This window comes from Accipiter gentilis, chromosome 29 (assembly GCF_929443795.1).
Source record: "Accipiter gentilis chromosome 29, bAccGen1.1, whole genome shotgun sequence".
NCBI lineage: Eukaryota > Metazoa > Chordata > Aves > Accipitriformes > Accipitridae > Astur > Astur gentilis.
In genome coordinates, this window is record NC_064908.1 from 5077709 (window position 1) to 5095649 (window position 17941).

At 61.7% G+C, this 17941-nt stretch overlaps 2 protein-coding genes across 14 annotated transcripts; one reads left to right on the forward strand and one right to left on the reverse strand.

The window, feature by feature from the left end:
• The first annotated feature begins 4183 nt into the window (after positions 1-4183).
• Positions 4184-13401, forward strand: HMGA1 (high mobility group AT-hook 1). 12 transcript variants are annotated; one of them, XM_049831739.1, is made up of 5 exons: positions 4184-4248; positions 9268-9373; positions 10242-10379; positions 10824-10878; positions 12284-13399. In XM_049831739.1, exons 2-5 carry the CDS (start codon positions 9272-9274, stop codon positions 12784-12786), a joined length of 798 nt encoding a protein of 265 aa, XP_049687696.1. In that variant the 5' UTR covers positions 4184-4248; positions 9268-9271; the 3' UTR covers positions 12787-13399. The 12 variants fall into 12 exon arrangements, with proteins under 12 accessions (XP_049687696.1, XP_049687695.1, XP_049687694.1 ...); XM_049831738.1 differs by having other exon boundaries at positions 10239-10379; positions 12284-13397; XM_049831737.1 differs by lacking the exon at positions 4184-4248 and adding an exon at positions 8377-8544 and having other exon boundaries at positions 12284-13401.
• Positions 13402-13989: 588 nt separating this feature from the next.
• SMIM29 (small integral membrane protein 29) lies at positions 13990-15946 on the reverse strand. Of its 2 annotated transcripts, none has more exons than XM_049831759.1 (5): positions 15891-15946; positions 15006-15178; positions 14886-14911; positions 14702-14807; positions 13990-14293 (listed from the first exon to the last, which is right to left on the reverse strand). In XM_049831759.1, the coding sequence occupies exons 2-5, from the start codon at positions 15114-15116 to the stop codon at positions 14231-14233; spliced, it is 306 nt and encodes a 101-aa protein (XP_049687716.1). In that variant the 5' UTR covers positions 15117-15178; positions 15891-15946; the 3' UTR covers positions 13990-14230. The 2 variants fall into 2 exon arrangements, with proteins under 2 accessions (XP_049687716.1, XP_049687717.1); XM_049831760.1 differs by lacking the exon at positions 15891-15946 and adding an exon at positions 15458-15679.
• Between the last annotated feature and the right edge of the window lie 1995 nt (positions 15947-17941).

Genomic DNA, 17941 nt, shown 5'->3' on the forward strand with positions numbered 1-17941 from the left:
GGGAAAACTCAGCTTCAGAGCGAGCCGGGTCCTGCCTGTGGCTTTGCATTTTGCAAAACCGCTTGTGCAGAAAGAGGATCTTCAGCAAACGCTCCTCGCGATGCAGCCAGGGACCGGGGCAGTGCACGGGGATGCTCCAGGCACAGCATAAAACTTCCCTGACCAGCAAAATCCTGGCAATGCTGAGTAAAGGCATTTGAGAGGGACACAGTACAGCCTGAGCACTGGACCAGACACTAACACCAATGAAACTTGCTCTTCACCTGGCCTCGAACAAGTCACACCACCTCTGATCCACACATTTCCCCATCTGCAAAATGAGGGTAATGACACATGTCTCTGCAAGGCCCAGAACCACGCAGATTGATTAACTGTTGTTCAAGAGGGCTTTGGAGGTGACAAACACACCACGCTCTTAATTAGTCCGGTAGCCCTTCCAATTACCCAACAACCTGGGCTGAGATTTTTTTCCAGAGCTGCCTCAGAAGATCCGGTTTTCCCTTTCCCAGGGAAATTAGCAGGAATCAGGCACCCAAATACCAAACGCAGCTTTGTGGGGCTCTGTGACAGTCACTGGGACACAGGGCAGAGCGGGATGAGATGTCCTCCCCCCCTGGGGCCACCCTCTGGTCCCCCACATCCCCCCCCAAGAGGCAGCTGCATTTTGGGGGCAGACAACCAGCGCCTGCAGTTTTGCAGAGCCCTGCTGAGCTGAAGAAGCAGGGAAATGATTCCAAGCACCTTCTTTTCAGGGGACCTTGCAGAGGTGCAGCTTTTCCCAAGCCCTGGGCACCCATTTCCCCATCAGATCTCCTCCCAGGCCTGAAACATCAGCTAAAGAAAAATAGGGATACCCACTAATTCATGAGGGGCGCACACATCTGCAGCACATGCAGCATCCCACAGTGCCGGCATCACTGTGTCCTGCAAACTGAGGGCTCGTGCTCTCAAAAGCAGCAGCAGCATTAAGCCTATAATTTATCAGGTGATTTAGGAATTCGTCCCCGGAATAGGGCTACAGGAAAATACTGCGCTGGCGAGTGTTAAATCCACCCTGCCTGGGTGGGTGAGAAGGAAGGAGCTGTTGAATCAAATTAAAAAGCCTGTTTCTGGGTGGGTTGGGGCTGTTTGGCCACATGGGGCTTCATCAATGGGGCCATCGGGAAACAAAGCCAGGAGGGGAAACAAAGGCCTTGTCCCTGTCCCCATCCCCTCCCGCCATGGCCGGCCAGCCCCGGCCGGGGACATCCCCTGCCTGCATCCCAGTGGGTTTCCCACCTTGTTTGGCTCACCGGGATAACGCGGGGCAGCACCGCTTGGTGCGACGCTGACCCCGGCACGGTGCAGGCTGCTCCTCCGCACCCTGCGTCAGGCTTAGCCGTGATGGAAGGGGAAAAGATAAATCACTTCTTGTTTCCCTGTTTCCAGCCATTTTCACTTTGTGGTCTCGCTGCAGAGCTGAACTGCAAGTCGGGTGAACCTCGCCAGTCCTGCTCCCAAATCCGCGCTGGCCACAAGGCTTTAACTCGGGAAAACAGCAAAAACAAAAGTGAAAATGATCTTCTTGGACTGGGTCCTCCTGTCCTGGCAAACGTGCTCTGAGCACCAAACAAATCCCATTTCCCCAAATCCCAATTTTTTCCCCCATTTCCCCCCATTGCACGCAGTTGTGTGCCCATTTCCCATCAGGGAGTTGCTCCCAGCTGCTGGGAACATCTCACCACCGCTCTTCAGTTTTGGGGACCACTGCAGCACTATTTTGCTTTAAAGACCAAGTGGTCACCCCACAGGTGCACCGGCCTTGGGGAGGCTCCGGCGTGGGCTCGGCGAGCAGGGAATTGCCAAAAGTTCCAGGGATCAAAGCGAGAAAGAGCAGCCGGGGTTGTTCACAGCAATCCAGTTACAGCCATTTACCACCGCCGCAGAATAAATAACAAGGGATATTAATAACAACAAGCCTCTGCCAGGGACAGAAACCAAATTCCTCACCAGGTTCACAGCAAAGGGGGGAAGCCCAAGCACGGCTGTGGGCAGGGCTGTGGCAGGCAGAAGGCAGGGGGTTTCCAAACTCAGGCAGGGGGAACACCAATTTTAGCCAAAAAAACCCAAAACTCGGGGTCTGCAAACAACACCTTGCCTGGATGCAAGGCCCTCGGATGGAGCAGACCCACCACTAGTCCCGGGTCAGGGAGCTGCAGCTGGGCTCAGCCCCAAAACGCAGCGATGCAAGTGGGGTGATGCCTGCTCTTTTTTTGCAGGCTTCTGAAAACAGGTCAGCCTCTTACAGGGTGGTTTCACCCCCCCCTCTTTGCTTTCATTTTTTAATCGTCAGGAAGGGACACTGCTTTGATTGTGTTTTAGTCAGGGGAATTTGCAGGGGATTTTAAAAATCCAAATAACAATTAGCAAAAAAACTTCCACGAGCCTGGCTCGGTTTGATCTGATTCTTTTTACATCATAAATCTTCCCTGCTGAAGAAGTTTTGCACATGCAGATATTGATATTTCCAAGTTTTACATTTTTAAAGGTGCTTTTTTTATTATTTTATTTTTAAGTAAGAACTTGCCTGAAACTTAAATCCAGCATTGGCCTGTCTAAAGTTTGGCTCCTAACTCCAGATTTCGACCTTTAGCGTCAGGATGGTCAAAAGCACCTAAATTGAAGTGTCCATTAAATTTATGATTGGAGTTTCTGCAGGAGTTTGAGGGAATTCTGCACAGTCCCGTCCCTGAGAGGATGATGCCAAGCTCTGCATTTCCTTGTACCCCATCAAAAAACCCACCAGGAGATGCCAAACGCCTGACATGCTTTGGAAAACCTTGCCCCTGACGCAATGGGGGTCTGGGGTTTGGGGTACCTACCTGGAGAACTGATCTCGGCTCCTATTCCAGACTGACCTAAACCACTTCCAAAACAGATCACAGGAATTCAGAATAAAGCTCTTTTACTGCAGACCAAGCCCATCAGCTGCTTAAACCCCGGGAGACCCCCTCAGGGCCGCTCACCAGCCCCCCAAAGCCCCACGGCACGGAGCCGTGCAGGACTCGCTTCCACACCAGCCTCCCATTTCTACAGTGGTGCTGCAGTGAAAAATAAAATATATGTCGCGACAAAACCCAGCCGGCCTTGGGAGGCCCTGGGGATGGATAGATGTCCCCAGATGGGAACAGGAGGGGTTTTTTTTTTTGGGGGGGGGGGGGGTGTTAACCTGGCAGGGAGGCAGCAAAAGGCAGGAGCACGGTGCTTTGCCCACGGGTGCCGGAGCCGGTGCATGGCACAGCCCCGGCCGGTGCTTGGCCCCCGGGGTGATGCCAAACCCCTCCACACCAGCCCAAAACACTGGTTTACCAGTGGAGGAGGAGGATGGGGGGGGGGGGGGGGCACAGCAGCCGGGGAGCTCAGGAGCACCAAGGTGGGGGGTTCAATCGGGAGCATCCCTGAAGCATCCCTGCCCGGGGAAGGGGGGGGGGGGGGGGGGGGTGTCCTATGTGTGTGTCTCCCTCCCCCAGCGCTGCCTCCCCCTGCCCCCGGGGGGACCCTCGGCCAGCCTGGGGGCTCGGGGGAGGAGGCTGGGGGGGGGGGGGGGGGGGGGGAAGCAGCCGCCCTCCCGCCGCAGCCCTTTGAACGGACCTATCGCTCCCGGCCCCGCCGCCGCCCGCCCCCGCCGGCCGTGATGCAGCCCGGCTCCTCCTCCCCCCGCTCCGCAAGGGCTGGAAGCTCCCCTTAGCCTGGTTGCCCTTATTTAATTTCGAGTGTGATTTTGCTATTTTTAGCAGCTGGATCCCCTCCAGTAAGGCTGGGAGCTTGCTCCTTCCCCCCCCTTCTCTTCCCCCCCCCCCCCCCTTCTCTTCCCCCCCCCCCCCCCCTTTCCTATTTTTTTTTTTTTTTTTTTTCCTCGTTCCCTGCAAATGATTTTGACCCAGCTTCCTTCCTCCTGGAGCAATTTTTTTTTTTTTCTCTCTCTTTATTATTTATATAAATAAGAGGGGGGCCTGGCTGTGCTGTGGATGCGTGTGTGAGTCGCAGCCTCTCTCTCTGCCTTCTCCTTTCAGATCCGCATTTGCGAGCAGCAGCAGCCGCCGGGAGGGGGGGGGGGTTTAATTCGCTTCACAACACAGACACGCCAGGAGAAAAAAAAAAAAAAAAATCCAAAAAAAAAAAATTCCAAAAAAAAACCCCCCCCCCCAAACAAACCACCCAAAAAAAAAAAACCCACCCCAAGCACCCAGCTCCGAGATCAAGCTGACTGTGAGTGCCGGCCTTCCTCTTTCCTTTCTGCTCCGGGGGGGTGCGGGGGAGGGCTGGGGGGGTGCTGGGTGGGGGGTGCTGGGTGGGAGGGAGGGGGGGGGGGGCGACCGGGGCTCTGTTCCCCCCCCCCCCTCTCCGCATGCTGTGCACGATCGCCCCCGGTTTGCTCTGTATTTGCAAGGACGCGTGTGTGCGTGCGGCGGGCCGGCTCTGCAATGCCTCTCTTTATTATTCTTGTTATTAATTGTTATTATTAATAGGGTGATGCACCTGGCGGGGCTGCCGGGGGGGGGGGGGGGGGGGGGATATGATGACGGGACGGGGGTCCCCGCTGCCGGTTTTTTTCGCGGTTCGCCGGGACTTTTTCTCCACTTACTCGGTTTCGGGTGATGCAAACGCCCCGCACCGCCCGGGGGGGGACCCACACGACCCCGGGGTGGCACCGCCGGTACCGGAGACACCCCCCCCTCCCCCCCCGGGCTCTCGGGGTGCGTTGTGGTGGGGGCCGGTGCAAGTTGCTTGGGGGTGGGTGTAGGGTGCGTGGGGATGGGACTGTGCAAGGTGCGTGGGTTCAGGATCCGTGCGTGGGGCTGGTGCAAGGTGCGTGGGGCCGGTGGAAGGGGCCAGGCCAGGCCCGGCTCAAGGAGGGAGATGGGGGGGGTGAGGGGGGGCAAACAAAGTCGGTGCAAAGTTGCCATGCTGGGGGCTCAGTCGCCCAACCCCCCCCCCCCCCCCCCCCCCGGGACAGCAGCCCACGCTGCTCCCTGCTGCGAGACCGTGGGGCCCCGCACCCCCTGCACCCAGCCCTTCCCGGGGGGGGGGGGGAGATGCCACACAGGGCTGGCTCCACCCGGGGTTTTATTATACCCTGCAGGACAGGGGCTTCACAAAGCGTGTGATGGTGCCCTTCCTGCCTCTTTTCTTTCTCCCCCACCTCCCTCCTTCCTTTCTTTTATCACTTCCTTTTATTATGCATGCCCAGGAAGGAAGGGGGGGTGGACTTTCCTTAATAGCAGGCCTGGGGGGGGCTTCAAAGCAGCCCCATGGAGGGCTTGTCCTAATGAGGAGCCGCGCACATCCCTTCCCAGCCCTCGCACCCCTGCCGAACAGGCTCTTCAACTTCTGCTCCACTATTTCTTCCCCTCCTCCCTCTCCCGTCCTCCCTCTGCCAGGAGGTGCGGCCGGGATCCTTCTCCAGCCGCAATCAGGCTAGATTTCCTGGGCGTGAAGAGATTTATTTATTATTATTTCTTTTTTTTTTTTTTTTTTTTTTTAAGATCTAAGCCACCGCCTATCTCCCTGGGCTGGTTTGTTTAATCTAAGAGTAGGTGGCAGGAGCAGGGGATTTATGGGGTTATTTGCAAGGAGAGGTGTAAGCCAGCGCGGGTGGGTGGGGGAAGGCAGGAGCAGGCCCAGGGACAGCGAGGAGCATCGCTCCGAGGGGTCAGGTTGTCTCTTTTGCAACCCAGCCGTCGCTTGTGCAAGAGGTGGCTGCTGAGAACGGCCCAGCTCGTGTCACGGAGCAGAGGGAGCCGACGGGGCTGGGGGAGGAAAGCCCGGCTGCTCACCATCCACAGGGATGGAGAGAGGAGGAGTTTTTCATCCCCCAACTCCATCGATCGAGAGGCAGATGTAGCCCCTCCGCCTCCAAACCTTGCAGAGATTTCTCCCTCCCAGCCTCCAGGAGCCCGGCAGTCCCCTGCCCTCATCTCCGACCGATTCCTCCCCGCGTGGAAAGGTTTGTTTCTCAGCTGCTTCCTTTCCTCCATGGCAACACTGCTCCCTCCCTCCTATAAGGTTTTGATTCACACGAGTGGGGCCGGAGCTTCTTCCCGCGGTGTGCCCGGCACCGTCCCACGGGCTCGGGGTGCTCCCGGGCCCTGGCAGATGCCGCCGAGCCGGGGAGCATCGTGCCGAACCGGGGCCGCTCTCGGGGAAGAGCGGTGTTGGCCGAGAAGGTGCTGGGGTGGGAGAGAGGAGCATCCCTGGTCTCCCACCCGAGCATCCTCCTCCTCATCCCCCTCTGCCGGAGCAGGACACGGAGCCCACGGTCCTCTGGGGTGGATTCAGCTCTGGAGGCCCTGGGGAGAGCTCGGAGGTGGGGGGGGGGACGGGTGGGATGTGCACGTGCTTTTCCCAGCACCCACAACTTTGTGGCGGCAGGCTTTGGCTCGGGGGGCCATCCCCGGTGGCATCCCCCCGAAGGGGAGGGTCCCCACAGCATCCCCGGCTGGAGCTGCTGCGTGGGGCCGGTGCCCGTCCCTGGTGGGGCGGAGGAGAGCGTGGCAGGGTGGGGGCCATACTGGGCCCATCTGTTTCCAGCTACAGGAGAGGGTACGGCATGGTTCGGAGGCTGCATTTCCTCTGGCAAAGATTGACTTAAAAAGAGACAAACCCAGCCCAGCCCCCGGTCAGCCGGCCGGCATTTTTCTTTCCTAAATCTAAACCATACTAAGAGACTTCTTGAAGGGCTCTGGGATGCTGTGAGTAATATTTTCGGGTCGTGTTTACACGACAGCATGGTTTCTGTCTCCGCCCCCCCCCCCCCCCAAAAAAAAAAAAAAAAAAAAGAATCCGAGGGTGGTTTTTGTTGTTGTTGTTTTGCACTCGTGAGTCACTTCCAGAGGGGAGCGGGAGCTGACACGTGTTTTTTAAAAAGCCTCGAAGGTCTAAGCACAGCTCCTTGCACCGCACGTCTCGCCTGCGCCCGCTCCAGCCTCTCCGATGTGACTCAGTGTCCCTGGGGGGGCTTAGCACCCCGGCTGTCCCACTCTCCCCAGTAGCACTGTCCCAGCTGCTCTAACACCATCCAAAATGAAACCAGTTGCTCAAAACTAAGCGTTATTAACCCTGTAGGCAGAGGTAGGGAGAGCATCTCCGTCTTTGCACGTAGACCGGGCACACAACCTTGTACCTGCAGAAGCCAGGCTGGGGGGCTGCCATGCTCCAGAGACATGGCTCGGACCCAGGGCAGGGGTGCAGAGACCGTCCCCAGAGGGAAAAGTGGCCCGGGGGGGTTGCACCATCCATCCCAGATCAAGTCTGTGATTTTCTAGCTAAGTCTCCCAGGTAGCTCTAAACCCCATGCTTACGGGCAGCGAGATCAGGACGCTGCTCTCGCCACCCTATTTCTGCTGGGAAACAATCACATCACTGCTCTGAGCAGGTGTCGTGTCCCCCCCCAACCTGCATGGCCACGGTCGCCTGATCGAGGAGCCGAGCAGGCACCCTGTGCTCGGGGTCACCGGTAACTGCTGGGGCTATGGTAGCGATCCTGCTCCCTTCCAGTCCGGAGCCCATCCTCCTGGCTCCTGGGCTGGGAGCTGGATTTGAAACCGGCCCCACAGCTCTGGAAAAACAGGTTTTCCCTATGCCCCTGGGGAAGCATCAAGGTGGAGAGGGGACGATGGAGCCTTTTCTTCTGTGGGATTTCGCCAGGAGCAAGGAAAGCCATCCTTTGGGATGTGCACAGAGGTGGGGACAACCCCGCGTCCCTAGGACAAGTGCCAGGTGGTGCCTGTTCCTAAACCCAGCCGGGGTGGCAGGAGCAGGGTCAGGGGTGCAGCATCCCACCCTGGGTGGAGCAGTGCTGGGTGTCGAGGTGGGGTGGAGGGAGCAGGGCTGTGGGAGCCTACACCACCCTTCCAGGGCCCTGGGACCCCCGTGGGGATGCCCGGAGGCTGCCAGTGCCGTTCCATCGCTCATCCTGTTCCAACTTGCTGGTGCTGACAGAGCGTCTGGGATTTCAGGGACTCCAGATTAAATCTGGAGCTGGTCTCCTCCTTTTGGGGAAAGGGGATGGGCTCTGTGGGAAGACCTGGCCAAGCTGCTGCTCCCCAAATGCCTGTTGGGGACCGTGAGAGCTGCCTTAGCACCGGGGCACTGGCTAATTCAGCGGGGTGTCCGTGCTGCGGGCTTTGGGGCAGGATCCTGCCTGGCAGCTGGTTTGTTTTGCTCCCCAGCCGGTGATGGGAGGATGCAGGTTGCATTCCCAGGAGGGATGCAGCTGCAAATCCAGCCTGGGGGAAGGCAGAAAGCAGGGATGGGCGAGATGGGGAGGGAGGTCTGAGCACCCAAAGCCTCACCCAGCCAGCACCACCACGTGGGGCCGGTCACTGGGGCCACGAGAGTGGGAAGAGGCATCAGGGTCCCACTGCTGGAGTCTGGCCCTGCAGCCTCAGACACGTTGCACCGTCCCGGCACGTTGGTGTTGGCCTGGGCTCGTTGCACCGGAGCATTGCCACAAGCCACCGACGGTGCGAGGGGACACATCACGGGGACTGGCATGGGCCAAAGGTCTGTTTGCAGGAGGGAACGCGGGTGCAGCAGGGGTGGTTTTGCAGATACTGGATTTGCAGCAGCGGGAGGAAGGGTCATGCCGGCCCGAGGTGCTCCGCGTTTCTGGGGTAGGAAAGCCCTGCACCCCACGGCGTGGTGTTGCTGAATGGGCTTGGCGAGTTAAAAAATACAGGTGGTGGTCTCTTCTAGGTATAGCTCTTAGTGATGCTTTTGCTTTCTCCACTGCGGACCCTGCCAGCCCTGGCAGTGCCCTGGGCACAGGCTGGTCTCCGCTCCACGCAGGGAGAGGAGCAGGATGCAGGCGAGCCTCTGGGAAGGGCTGGAGCAGGGCAGAAGCTGCTCATTTCAGCTGAATTTTAATTCTAAGAGGTGTTCTTAGAGGGGAGACCCTGGTCCTTGTCACCTCCTGGCCACGCTGATACCCCACCAGCCACCCCCATCCCTGCAGAGGGGCCAGGCGGCAGCTGGGGGGGCTGAGCATCCTTACCCGGGGGGGGGGGAACGGGCAGCCGGGGCAGGGGCATGGCCGTGGCCGGGCTGACTCTGCGGGAGGCTCCGGCAGCTCCGCTTGTCCCTCGCAGCCCCGTGAGTCAATTCCGTGGCCCCCAGTGCCCACCTCCTCTGGGGCAAGGGGTGGGGGGAGAGGCACTGGTCGGCATGGTAAGCCATCACTGACTGACCTTCCTCCCCCCTTCTGCTCCTCCTCACTGCTGCTGGAAGGACGATGAGTGAATCCAGCGCCAAATCCAGCCAGCCTCTGGCCTCCAAAGGGGAGAAGGACGTGTCGGAGAAGAGGGGCAGGGGGCGGCCCAGGAAGAAGCCGCAGGTACGTGGGGACCCCTGGGAGGAAAGGGGGTGGGGGGGGCACCCCACGGGGCAGCTCTGCCCACAGCGATGCCCTCAGGGGCTGGGCACCCCCAGGCTACGGGGCAGCAAGAAACCCCCCCCACTCACACCCCAGCAGCATCCCCTGGGCAGGGATGGGGATGCCCATGGTGCAGCCCCCCGTTATCTTCCCTTGGGCAGCACTGCCGGGGTGCCTACCAGCAGGAAAAACCCTCCTGGGGGGTTCACAGCCCCCCCCCCCCAACCCTGCAACACCCCAGAGCTCCTTCTCACCCAGGGAAGGGCTCAGGGCCTCCCTTTGCTCCTCCCCGGGCTGCAGCTGAATCTGCCTTTGCAGACGGGCTAATTAAAGCCCCATTAGCAAAAGCTGCTCAGAGGGATAAGATGCTGCCAGAGCCTTTATAGTGCCAACTCCCCCAACCCTCCCCGGGGCAGGTGGGGGTTTGTGCACATCATTTTCCTGCAGAAAAGGTGATTTGTCGGTTCCCCGACACTTTGCAAGGCGGCAACACCGGCAGCGAGCTGGGGTTCGGGGCTGAGAAACCGGCACGGACCATCCGGCTAAGCCGAGCGATTAATGCCGGGGTGGGACAGGTCACGTACACGCTCGGCTGAAGGACGAGCAGGAGCCCGTGCCTGGCGCCTGACCGCTGATCCCAGTGCAACCAGTCCTCCCAGTACCACACGCAAGAGCATCCCTGCCCCGGCGGGTTCTGCTGGGGAGAATGGGACTCCCAGCCCGGAGCATCCCTGGGGTGCACTGCTGTACCGGGAGCTGCTCTGAGCACGGATCCCTCCCCGGGGACCCCCAATCTGTAGTGACCCCCACTCTGTTGTCCCTCCAGCAGGAGCCCAGCGAGGCCCCGACCCCCAAGAGACCCCGCGGACGGCCGAAGGGCAGTAAAAACAAGGCCACCCCGAAAGGCAGGGTAGGTGGCTGGGGACGGGGGCTGCTCCGGCCAAGCAGCCGTGCGCTGGGACGACAGGTCCGTTTTGAGCTCAATTATAGACAATTCAGGGCAAATCTACTCCTGGGGTGGGGTGGGGGGGGGGGGTGTCTCGGTGCTGGCCCCCAAAGAAGGTGGGGTGGGAGGGCAGGGACTGCGTGTGTCAGCATGCGGACACGCGCAATAAACCTGTTTGCAAAACACGCGACTCACATCCTGCGCCCGCCTCGTGAGTCACGGGGCCGGGACGGTCCTGGTGCTGGAAGCCGGTGGCAAGGGGGGCCGGGGGGGGGGGCTGGCTGTGGCCCCGGGGCCACCTGGGTGCAGCGGCCCCGGGAGATGCCACTGGGGTGATGAATTTGGCAGTCGCGGGTGGGAGGGAGGGGAACGCCGCCTGCCCCCGGTAGCATCCTGGGAACGATGGGATGGCCCCAGCCTGATCAAAATGTCCTTTTTTTTTCAATATTATTATTTTTTGCTCAGAAAGCTGCAGTCACACCAGGGAGAAAACCTCGAGGCCGACCCAAAAAATCGGTGAGTGGGCTTTTCCCTTCCTTCTCCCATCCTGGCTGAATGCTGGGCATTTTGGGGGTAGAGCAGCCCCCCGGCTGTCCCCACAGGCGTGGGGTAGATGCTGCCGGGCTGGAGGAGAGCAGAGCAGTGAGCAAAAAAAGGGCCACAGCGTGGCACAGGATGGCCTCCGAACCCGGCCGTGCCATGTCCCCGGTGCTGGTGCTGGGGGGGACTGAGCCATCCCGGCTCCCCGCAGCCCCGGGAGCAGCACGCAGGAGGTGGCTGGTCCTGCCTCGGTGGCACGCTGGCACACAGCTGCCCAGGTGCCCGCTGCGTCACCGGCACGGCATTCCTGCAGCCACCCCCCTACCCGCACACTACAGCCACCCTCTTATTTTGTGCTTTCCCTCCTCCATTTCATTTTCCCCCTGCTCAGTTTGCAGCCCCACGGGAGCTCGGGTGGCTGCCGGGCACCCAGGAGCATCACCCGGACGGTTGGGAGCAGGTTCCTCTCCCTTCCCGGCATATACATCCCGCTGTCTCCAGCCCCGGGGCCGCATCCCTGGGCCCAGGGATGCGGGGACACTGGGACACCAGGCACTGGGACACTTGAGCCACCCAAAAGCATCCTCAGGGTGCGGCATCTCTGCTCCATGCGGAGTTTTGCCTCTTTTCCCACTTAAATTCTTTGCAGAGGGCGAGGGACCGAGACCAGCCGGGACTCCAAACCGGGGGGGGGGGGGGGTGTGGTGTGTGTGTGTCAGATCCTGGGGGGGCCTCCTGCACCGGTGTCACAGCACCGGGGGCTGTTTTGGGGACCCCAGGGCAGGGAGCCAGTTCGGTGGGGTGGGACCGAGCCTGTCCCATGCCAGCGGGGCTGTGCCGGGGACACCGTGTCCCGCTTTGGCAGCCACCGGCCGCACCGCGGTGGCTTTTTTATGAATGAAGCGGGAGGAAGCGGGGGCCGGTGCTGAGTCACGCTCACACTCAGCCCTGACTCACTGCCACGTGCGGGGCCACGATACTCACGGCCGCCCACCCCGGCGGGACGGGTCGGACACGGACAGCCGGACACGGACGGACGGTCCTGCCGCCACCGGCGCTCCTCTGGTGGCAACTGGGGACACGGCCGTGGGGCTGGGGACTGCAGTCTCACGCTTGCAGGGGGTGCGTGCACCCAAGGTGTGTGGCTCCCCCCTCCTTCCTGCGAGCCCACCCTGGGGGGGTCTTATTTGGGATTTAACCCACAACGGTTAAACCTGGAGCAAGGGCCAGTCCCCAGATCCAGGAGGGTGCCGGTGCCTCAGTTTCCCTCTTTGCACAAGGGGCGTGATGTGCTTGGCCAGCCCTTCATCCAGGGAGGATGGGGGGGTGTCTGTAGCCCCTGGCCCCCCCCCCCCCCCCAACCACACTCCCTTACCTGGCAGCAGCAGGACGAGGAGGAGGTGAACATTTCCCAGGAGTCATCCGAGGAGGAGCAGTGAAACCTCCCCAACCAGCGCTACCTCATCGCCCGACGGTCCCGCGTCCTCGGCGGCCGGGGGAGAGGGACGGGGAGAAACCCACTGTGCCGCCCTGGCTTTTTCCTCCTCCCTCTTCCACTCCTTCCTCATCCTCAGACAACGGCAGCACTGGAAAATCACCCAACCTGGGTGGCCCCCGCAGCCCCCCACCTGGGGGGGGGGGGGGCTGGAGGGGGGGCACCCGCCCCAGCTCCCCCTTCTCCCCAGCGCTGGGATTTGGGGCAGCCCCGCTGGCAAAGGGGGTCCCCGGCAAAGAGCCGGGGCTGGGACCCCCTGCCTTTGCTGCCCCCCCCAAGGCAGTGATCCCACCCATCCAAAGTGGGTGCTGGTTGCGCCCCCCCCCACACCAGGCTTTGCCGCAGGGCTTCTGCAGGGAAGAGATTGGCGGGGGGGGTGGTCAGCAAAGGTAAGACCCCCCCCAAATGCATTAGACCTTCGCTCTGGCCTGCTGTTACCCCAGGCAAACCCCCCCCTTTTACCCCCCCACCCCCCAAATCCTGGGTGACTGCACTGTGTGTGGGAGAGCAGCTCCTGCGGTGATGCCGGGGCCCGGTGCCCATCTCTGGGGGTGCCCAAGCGGGGCCAGCTCAGGGCAGCCCTTTCCTCATAAGTTCTGGTATATATACATTTTAATTTTTTTTTAGTACTTTTTTTTTTTTTTTTCCCTTTCATTCACAACTACCTCTGGATATTTAAGTTCCACTCTCTGAACTCACAGACGTGCTGCTGCTGTGCCGGCTGCCGGGGCATCGTAGGCTCCATGTTTCCTTTTTCGGGGGGCCGTGGGGTATTTTTTTCCCTCTCCTTTTTTGGGCTTTTTTTTTTTTTAAATTGTTATTTTAAGGTCTAGGTTGCTCTGCTGCTGCAAGGGATAGAGGCTGGCAGGGGGGTGGGGTGGGGGGACCACGGGATGCTCCCCCCCACCACACCACCCCCTGCACGACGGCTGCAGCGGGACCGGAGCTCTGTGCCGGGCGGCCCTGGTGCGAGAAAATTGGGGTTCGGTTTGTGGGGTTTTGTTTTGGTTTTTTTTTTTTTCTCCTGGTCCACTGTTAATGACCTTTTGGTTTCCTATTTGCAGTTACTTGAATAAAACATTTTATGGATGTTTGACGCCTCTGCCCTGGACTGTGGCTGGGGTCCAGCCCCCGGTAGCGGGGTGGGAGCAGGTTTTCCCCACGCAGGGAGAGCCCGCAGGCACGGAGCGCCCGCTCCGCACGGTACCTCCTCCGCAGGGACATCCGTGACGGTGCCAGCCATCCTCCACGGGGACGGACGGGAGCTGCCGATGGAAACAGAAACAGGCAAAACCCTGCTGCCCACCCCCCCCCAAAACTCCCATCCTCGGCTCCTTATTACTAAACCGCGTCACGATGCTGCCGAGGCAGGGACGTGTGATGCTGACTCGTGGGCCGGCAGCGCTTGTGCTGCTGAAAACCCTTCTTGGCCGAATGCAGAGAAACAACATTTATTTGCTCCAGCACATGCCGCGTTGCTCCTCCACAGGCATCCCGCCCTCCGTGCCCGGCAAAGCCCCGGCACCCGGCTGCTCCCTCGCCGGGGTGCCAGCCCCGGCCGTCCTGCTCAGTGCATTTTAAAGGACTGGTGGGGTGGTTCAAGCAAAAAAAAAAAAAAAAAAAAAAAGCAAAACCAGGTGCCGAGGCGGGACATAACTCGTTATCGTCAGTGCTCACGACGTGGGATCGCTCCTGGGCAAAAGCCGCCGGCATCGCCAACGCCACCGCGGGCGCATCCTGCCCATCCCATCGGATGGCGAAGGCAGCAGCGCCGGTGCTGACACCGTCCTCCCTTGCCTCCTGCGGGCAGGATTCGGCCCCAGCTCTCCGGCCAACATCAGGCCTTCCAGTCCCCGCGCGGGGGCCGATGGGGCGAGGGTCCCCCCCAGCCTGGCACCACCTGCAACAGAGAGCGGCTTTGGGAGGGGACGGTGGGTGACCCAAGTCCAGACCCCCGCCGGTGCCAAGCCGGGGGGCGAAGCAACCCCAAACGGCGTCAGGGCGGGTGAAGAAGCCCCAGGCTCACAGGCGCAGCCTGACCCTCCCCAAAACCTTTGGATTATACCCAAATCTCCGCCTGGCTCCCAGAGCCCGGTGCTCCCGCGGGGCAGGCTGGCTCCGTCAGCTCCCACCCAGGCTTAACAGCCCCCGTGGGCTACCCTAACGCTAATTTTTCATGCAAAAAAAATAGATAAATAGCAATTCCCGGCGGCACCGTGCATGGCTGGCGAGTGCCCCACAGAGCCGCCCCACCTGTACCCGACCCCAAAACCAAACTCCCGTCCGTGAAACGCAGCGGGTCACCCACCCGGGTGTCCTCCGCCTCCACCAGCAGCTCCTGCTCGGATTCCTGCAGCTCCTCGGCCGGGTCGTAGCTGTACATGGGCAGCAGCCGGTGGCGCAGGCGGTCAAACCTGGCAGGGGGACGGCGGTTGAGGGGTGACCGGTCCCACATCCCCCCCCCCCTCAAAAAAAACAGCCCCCACGCTCACCTCCGCTTCTTCTGGACGTACATCACCTGCAAGGAGAGCAGGAGAAGGCTTGAGGGGGCTCAGGACGGTGTTTTGTGTGTGTGTGTGTGTGTGTGTCCCCGGCCGTGCCCACCCACTCACCGCAGCCAGGAGGGCGCCGAGGAGGGTGACGAGGAGGAAGGGTCCCAGGACGTAGCCCACCAGCGAGTCGCCCACCGTACCCGGGGCCGTGGGGGCTGTGGTGTTGCTCATGACCCAGCGCCGGCTCCTCTCCGCATGGGGATGTGGGTGTCCGGCCCCGCCGGACGGGACGTCTGCGAACCCACAACCGCCCCGGTAATAACCCACCGGCCTGGTAATAACCAACCGCCCCGGTAATAACCCACCACCCCGGTAATAACCCACTATCCCAGTAATAACCCACTGCCTCCATAATAACCCACCACCCCAGTAAAAACCCACCGCCCCAACAAAAACTCACCGCCCCAATAAAAATCCACCGCCCCAATAAAAACCCACCCCCCCAATAAAAACCCACCGCCCCAGTAAAAACCCACCCCCCCATAAACACCCCCCCCCCAATAAAAACCCACCGCCCCCATAATAACCCCCGAGGCTGGGCAGGAACGGGGAGGGGGGGTCCCGGTACACGCCCCCCAGCCAGGACGATGCTCCCCGGGACACGGACACCCCCGGGCCACAGCAGCGGGGTGGGTACCCAACACCCGTGGAGCCCCACTCGGGGCCGGGGGCGCCCAGCGTGGGGGGGGGGGTCACCCCGCATCCCCCCCCCACCCCACCCCGCGGGAGGAACGGGGGGGGGGGTGCGGGAACGGGCCAAGCGGGGCGAGCACCGGCAGCACCCCCGCACCGGGCTCTGCCCCCCCCCCGCACCCACGCGGGACACTCCGCCCCCCGCACCCCCCTCCCTAATTCCAGCCCCCCCCCCCCCCTCCCGGCTGCATTCCGTCCCCCTTTCCCCCCCCCCCCCATTGCATCCCCGCGCACCGCCCCGCCCCGCCCCACCTGCGCGCGCCGCGCACCGCCCGCACCCGGAACCCGCACGGCGCGTGACGGGTGGGGCGGGGTAATGGGTGGGGCAATGGGCGGGGCTCGGGGGCGGGGCGGGGCGGTGGCAGCGCGGGGTCGGTAGGGGGCAGCAGAGACCGGGCTGGGGGGGGGGGGGAAGGAGGGAAGGGAAAAACTGGGGAGGGGAGGAGAAAAACGGGAAAAGGGGAAAGAAAACCAGGAAAAATGGAAAACGGGGGGAAGGGAAGAAGGGAAAAAACCGGGAAAACAGAGAAAAGGGAGGGGAAGGACGCGGGGCGGGGCACTGGGAGGGGTGAGAGGATGGGTGGATGGAGAGATGGGAGGATGGAGGGAGGGATGGGGGGATGGGGTGGGGGGGACACGGCCGGAGAGGTGGGTGCACACCTGGGGGTGTGGGTGGGTGACGAGAGGGATGAACGGGTAGGTGGACAGATGGACGGGTGACAGATGACGAACTCAAGACAGATGATGGACAGATGATGGATGAATGACGGATGATGGACAGATGGGTGCACACCAGGGTGGGTAGGTGTATCCCTGTACCATTAGTTGGGCGGATGGATGGACAGATGGACAGAGTGATGGAGATGCAGGCACACACCCGTGGGGGCCGCAGAAGGCCAGGGTCCCAGTGGGTGCAGGCACACGGGCTGGCCGGGCACGGTCACCCATGGCGGTGGATGCCGTGGGTCCCCTCCCTGGCCAGGGGCTCATGCTGCAGCCGATCCCCCCCCCAGGGCCGGACCCGCGGGGACCCTGGGAGCGCCGGCAGGGCCTGTCATGGTGCCGGCGGTGCCACCCACGGCAGAGCCCCTGGCCAGTGGCAGTGTCCCAGCCCTGATCCCTGGCCGAAGGGCTAATCCGCTTTGCCCGAGCGGGGACCAGATGGCCCCACTAAGTGGGTCAGGTGGGAGCAGGGGACGCTGGGGAGCAAGGAGCCCCGTTTTGCTTCCCGATAGCTAAAAAAAATAACAATCAAGTAACACAAGGCGAGAAAGAGGAGCCTGGAAATGGTGGATCTGGGGAGGGACACAGTCCCCAGTGCCCGGGCTGGTGGCGAGACGGGGCTCGGTGTCACCGCAGAGCACCAAGAGCATCCTGAGCCAGCGGGATGGCAGTGTCGGGGAAAAGCAGCTCCCGCTCTGCAGCCCCCGGGGTGAACCTGCCCAGCGAGAGGCCAACTAGCCGTACAGCTGAGGTCCTCCTCCTCCTGCCTGTACCACCTGCTCTCACCCCCTACCCAGCCCACGCCGTGTGATTTTTTTTGCCTCCTTGTCCCTGCACCAGCCCAGGGATGGGACTCAGGGACCATGCTGATGCAGCGTGGCCACCGGGGACTCTGGGACACAGGAGCAGAGATGCCCTTGGCCAGGCACGGTGTGGAGCAGGGGATGCCAGGACCCTTCCTGGAGGGTGGGAAGGGGTTGGGGTGTCTCACCCGCATGCTGGAGGGATCCCCCAGCCCAGAAAAGGGCACCAGCTGTCCTGAAAGCGCCCGATGCCTGCTGTCCCCAGTGTCCCGTTGTCCCCAGCGGTCCCCCTGGCCCTAGCAGCCCTGCTGTCCACAGCACCCTCACTGACCCCACTGTCCCCAGTGGTCACACTGGTCCCAGTGTCCATGTTGACCCTCCCTGCCCCATACAGTCTTCCCAAACCAGCCACAGCCTCAGCCCTCCCAGTCCCCCCACATTCCCCAAACGCATCCCGGAGGACCATCACCTCCATCCCAGCACCCATCTCGCAGTGGAAGCCGGGGCTTCGGTAGCACCAGGGGAGGCAGATCCAGGGGGGTCAGCGCTGGCAAGAGGGGTCTGGGGGAGCCTCGCACCCTGAGCGGGACATCACCCCTGCGTGAGCCGCAGCAGCTCTCCTCGGAGCCCATCTTCATGCCCGAAGCGCCCAGGATCCAGCCAGCACCGCTGCAATGGGGGAAACACATGGCAGGGCTGGACCCCCGCAGTCCCTCGCTGCCGGGGCAGGAGCCACATGAGGCAGTGGGAGCACATCAACACGGCGTGGGCCTCCCA

Bases quoted from the DNA above. Each gene is read 5' to 3' on its own strand.
- HMGA1 (XM_049831736.1), top strand. The intron at 10,380-10,823 runs GTCCGTTTTGAG...TTTTTTGCTCAG, and splicing joins GCCGTGCGCTGGGACGACAG to AAAGCTGCAGTCACACCAGG. The intron at 10,879-12,283 runs GTGGGCTTTTCC...ACCTGGCAGCAG, and splicing joins CCGACCCAAAAAATCGGTGA to CAGGACGAGGAGGAGGTGAA.
- SMIM29 (XM_049831759.1), bottom strand. From the start codon at position 15,116: ATGAGCAACACCACAGCCCCCACGGCCCCGGGTACGGTGGGCGACTCG. The intron at 14,912-15,005 runs GTGAGTGGGTGG...CTCTCCTTGCAG, and splicing joins TCGGCGCCCTCCTGGCTGCG to GTGATGTACGTCCAGAAGAA. The intron at 14,294-14,701 runs GTGGGTGACCCG...TCTCTGTTGCAG, and splicing joins TGGAGGCGGAGGACACCCGG to GTGGTGCCAGGCTGGGGGGG.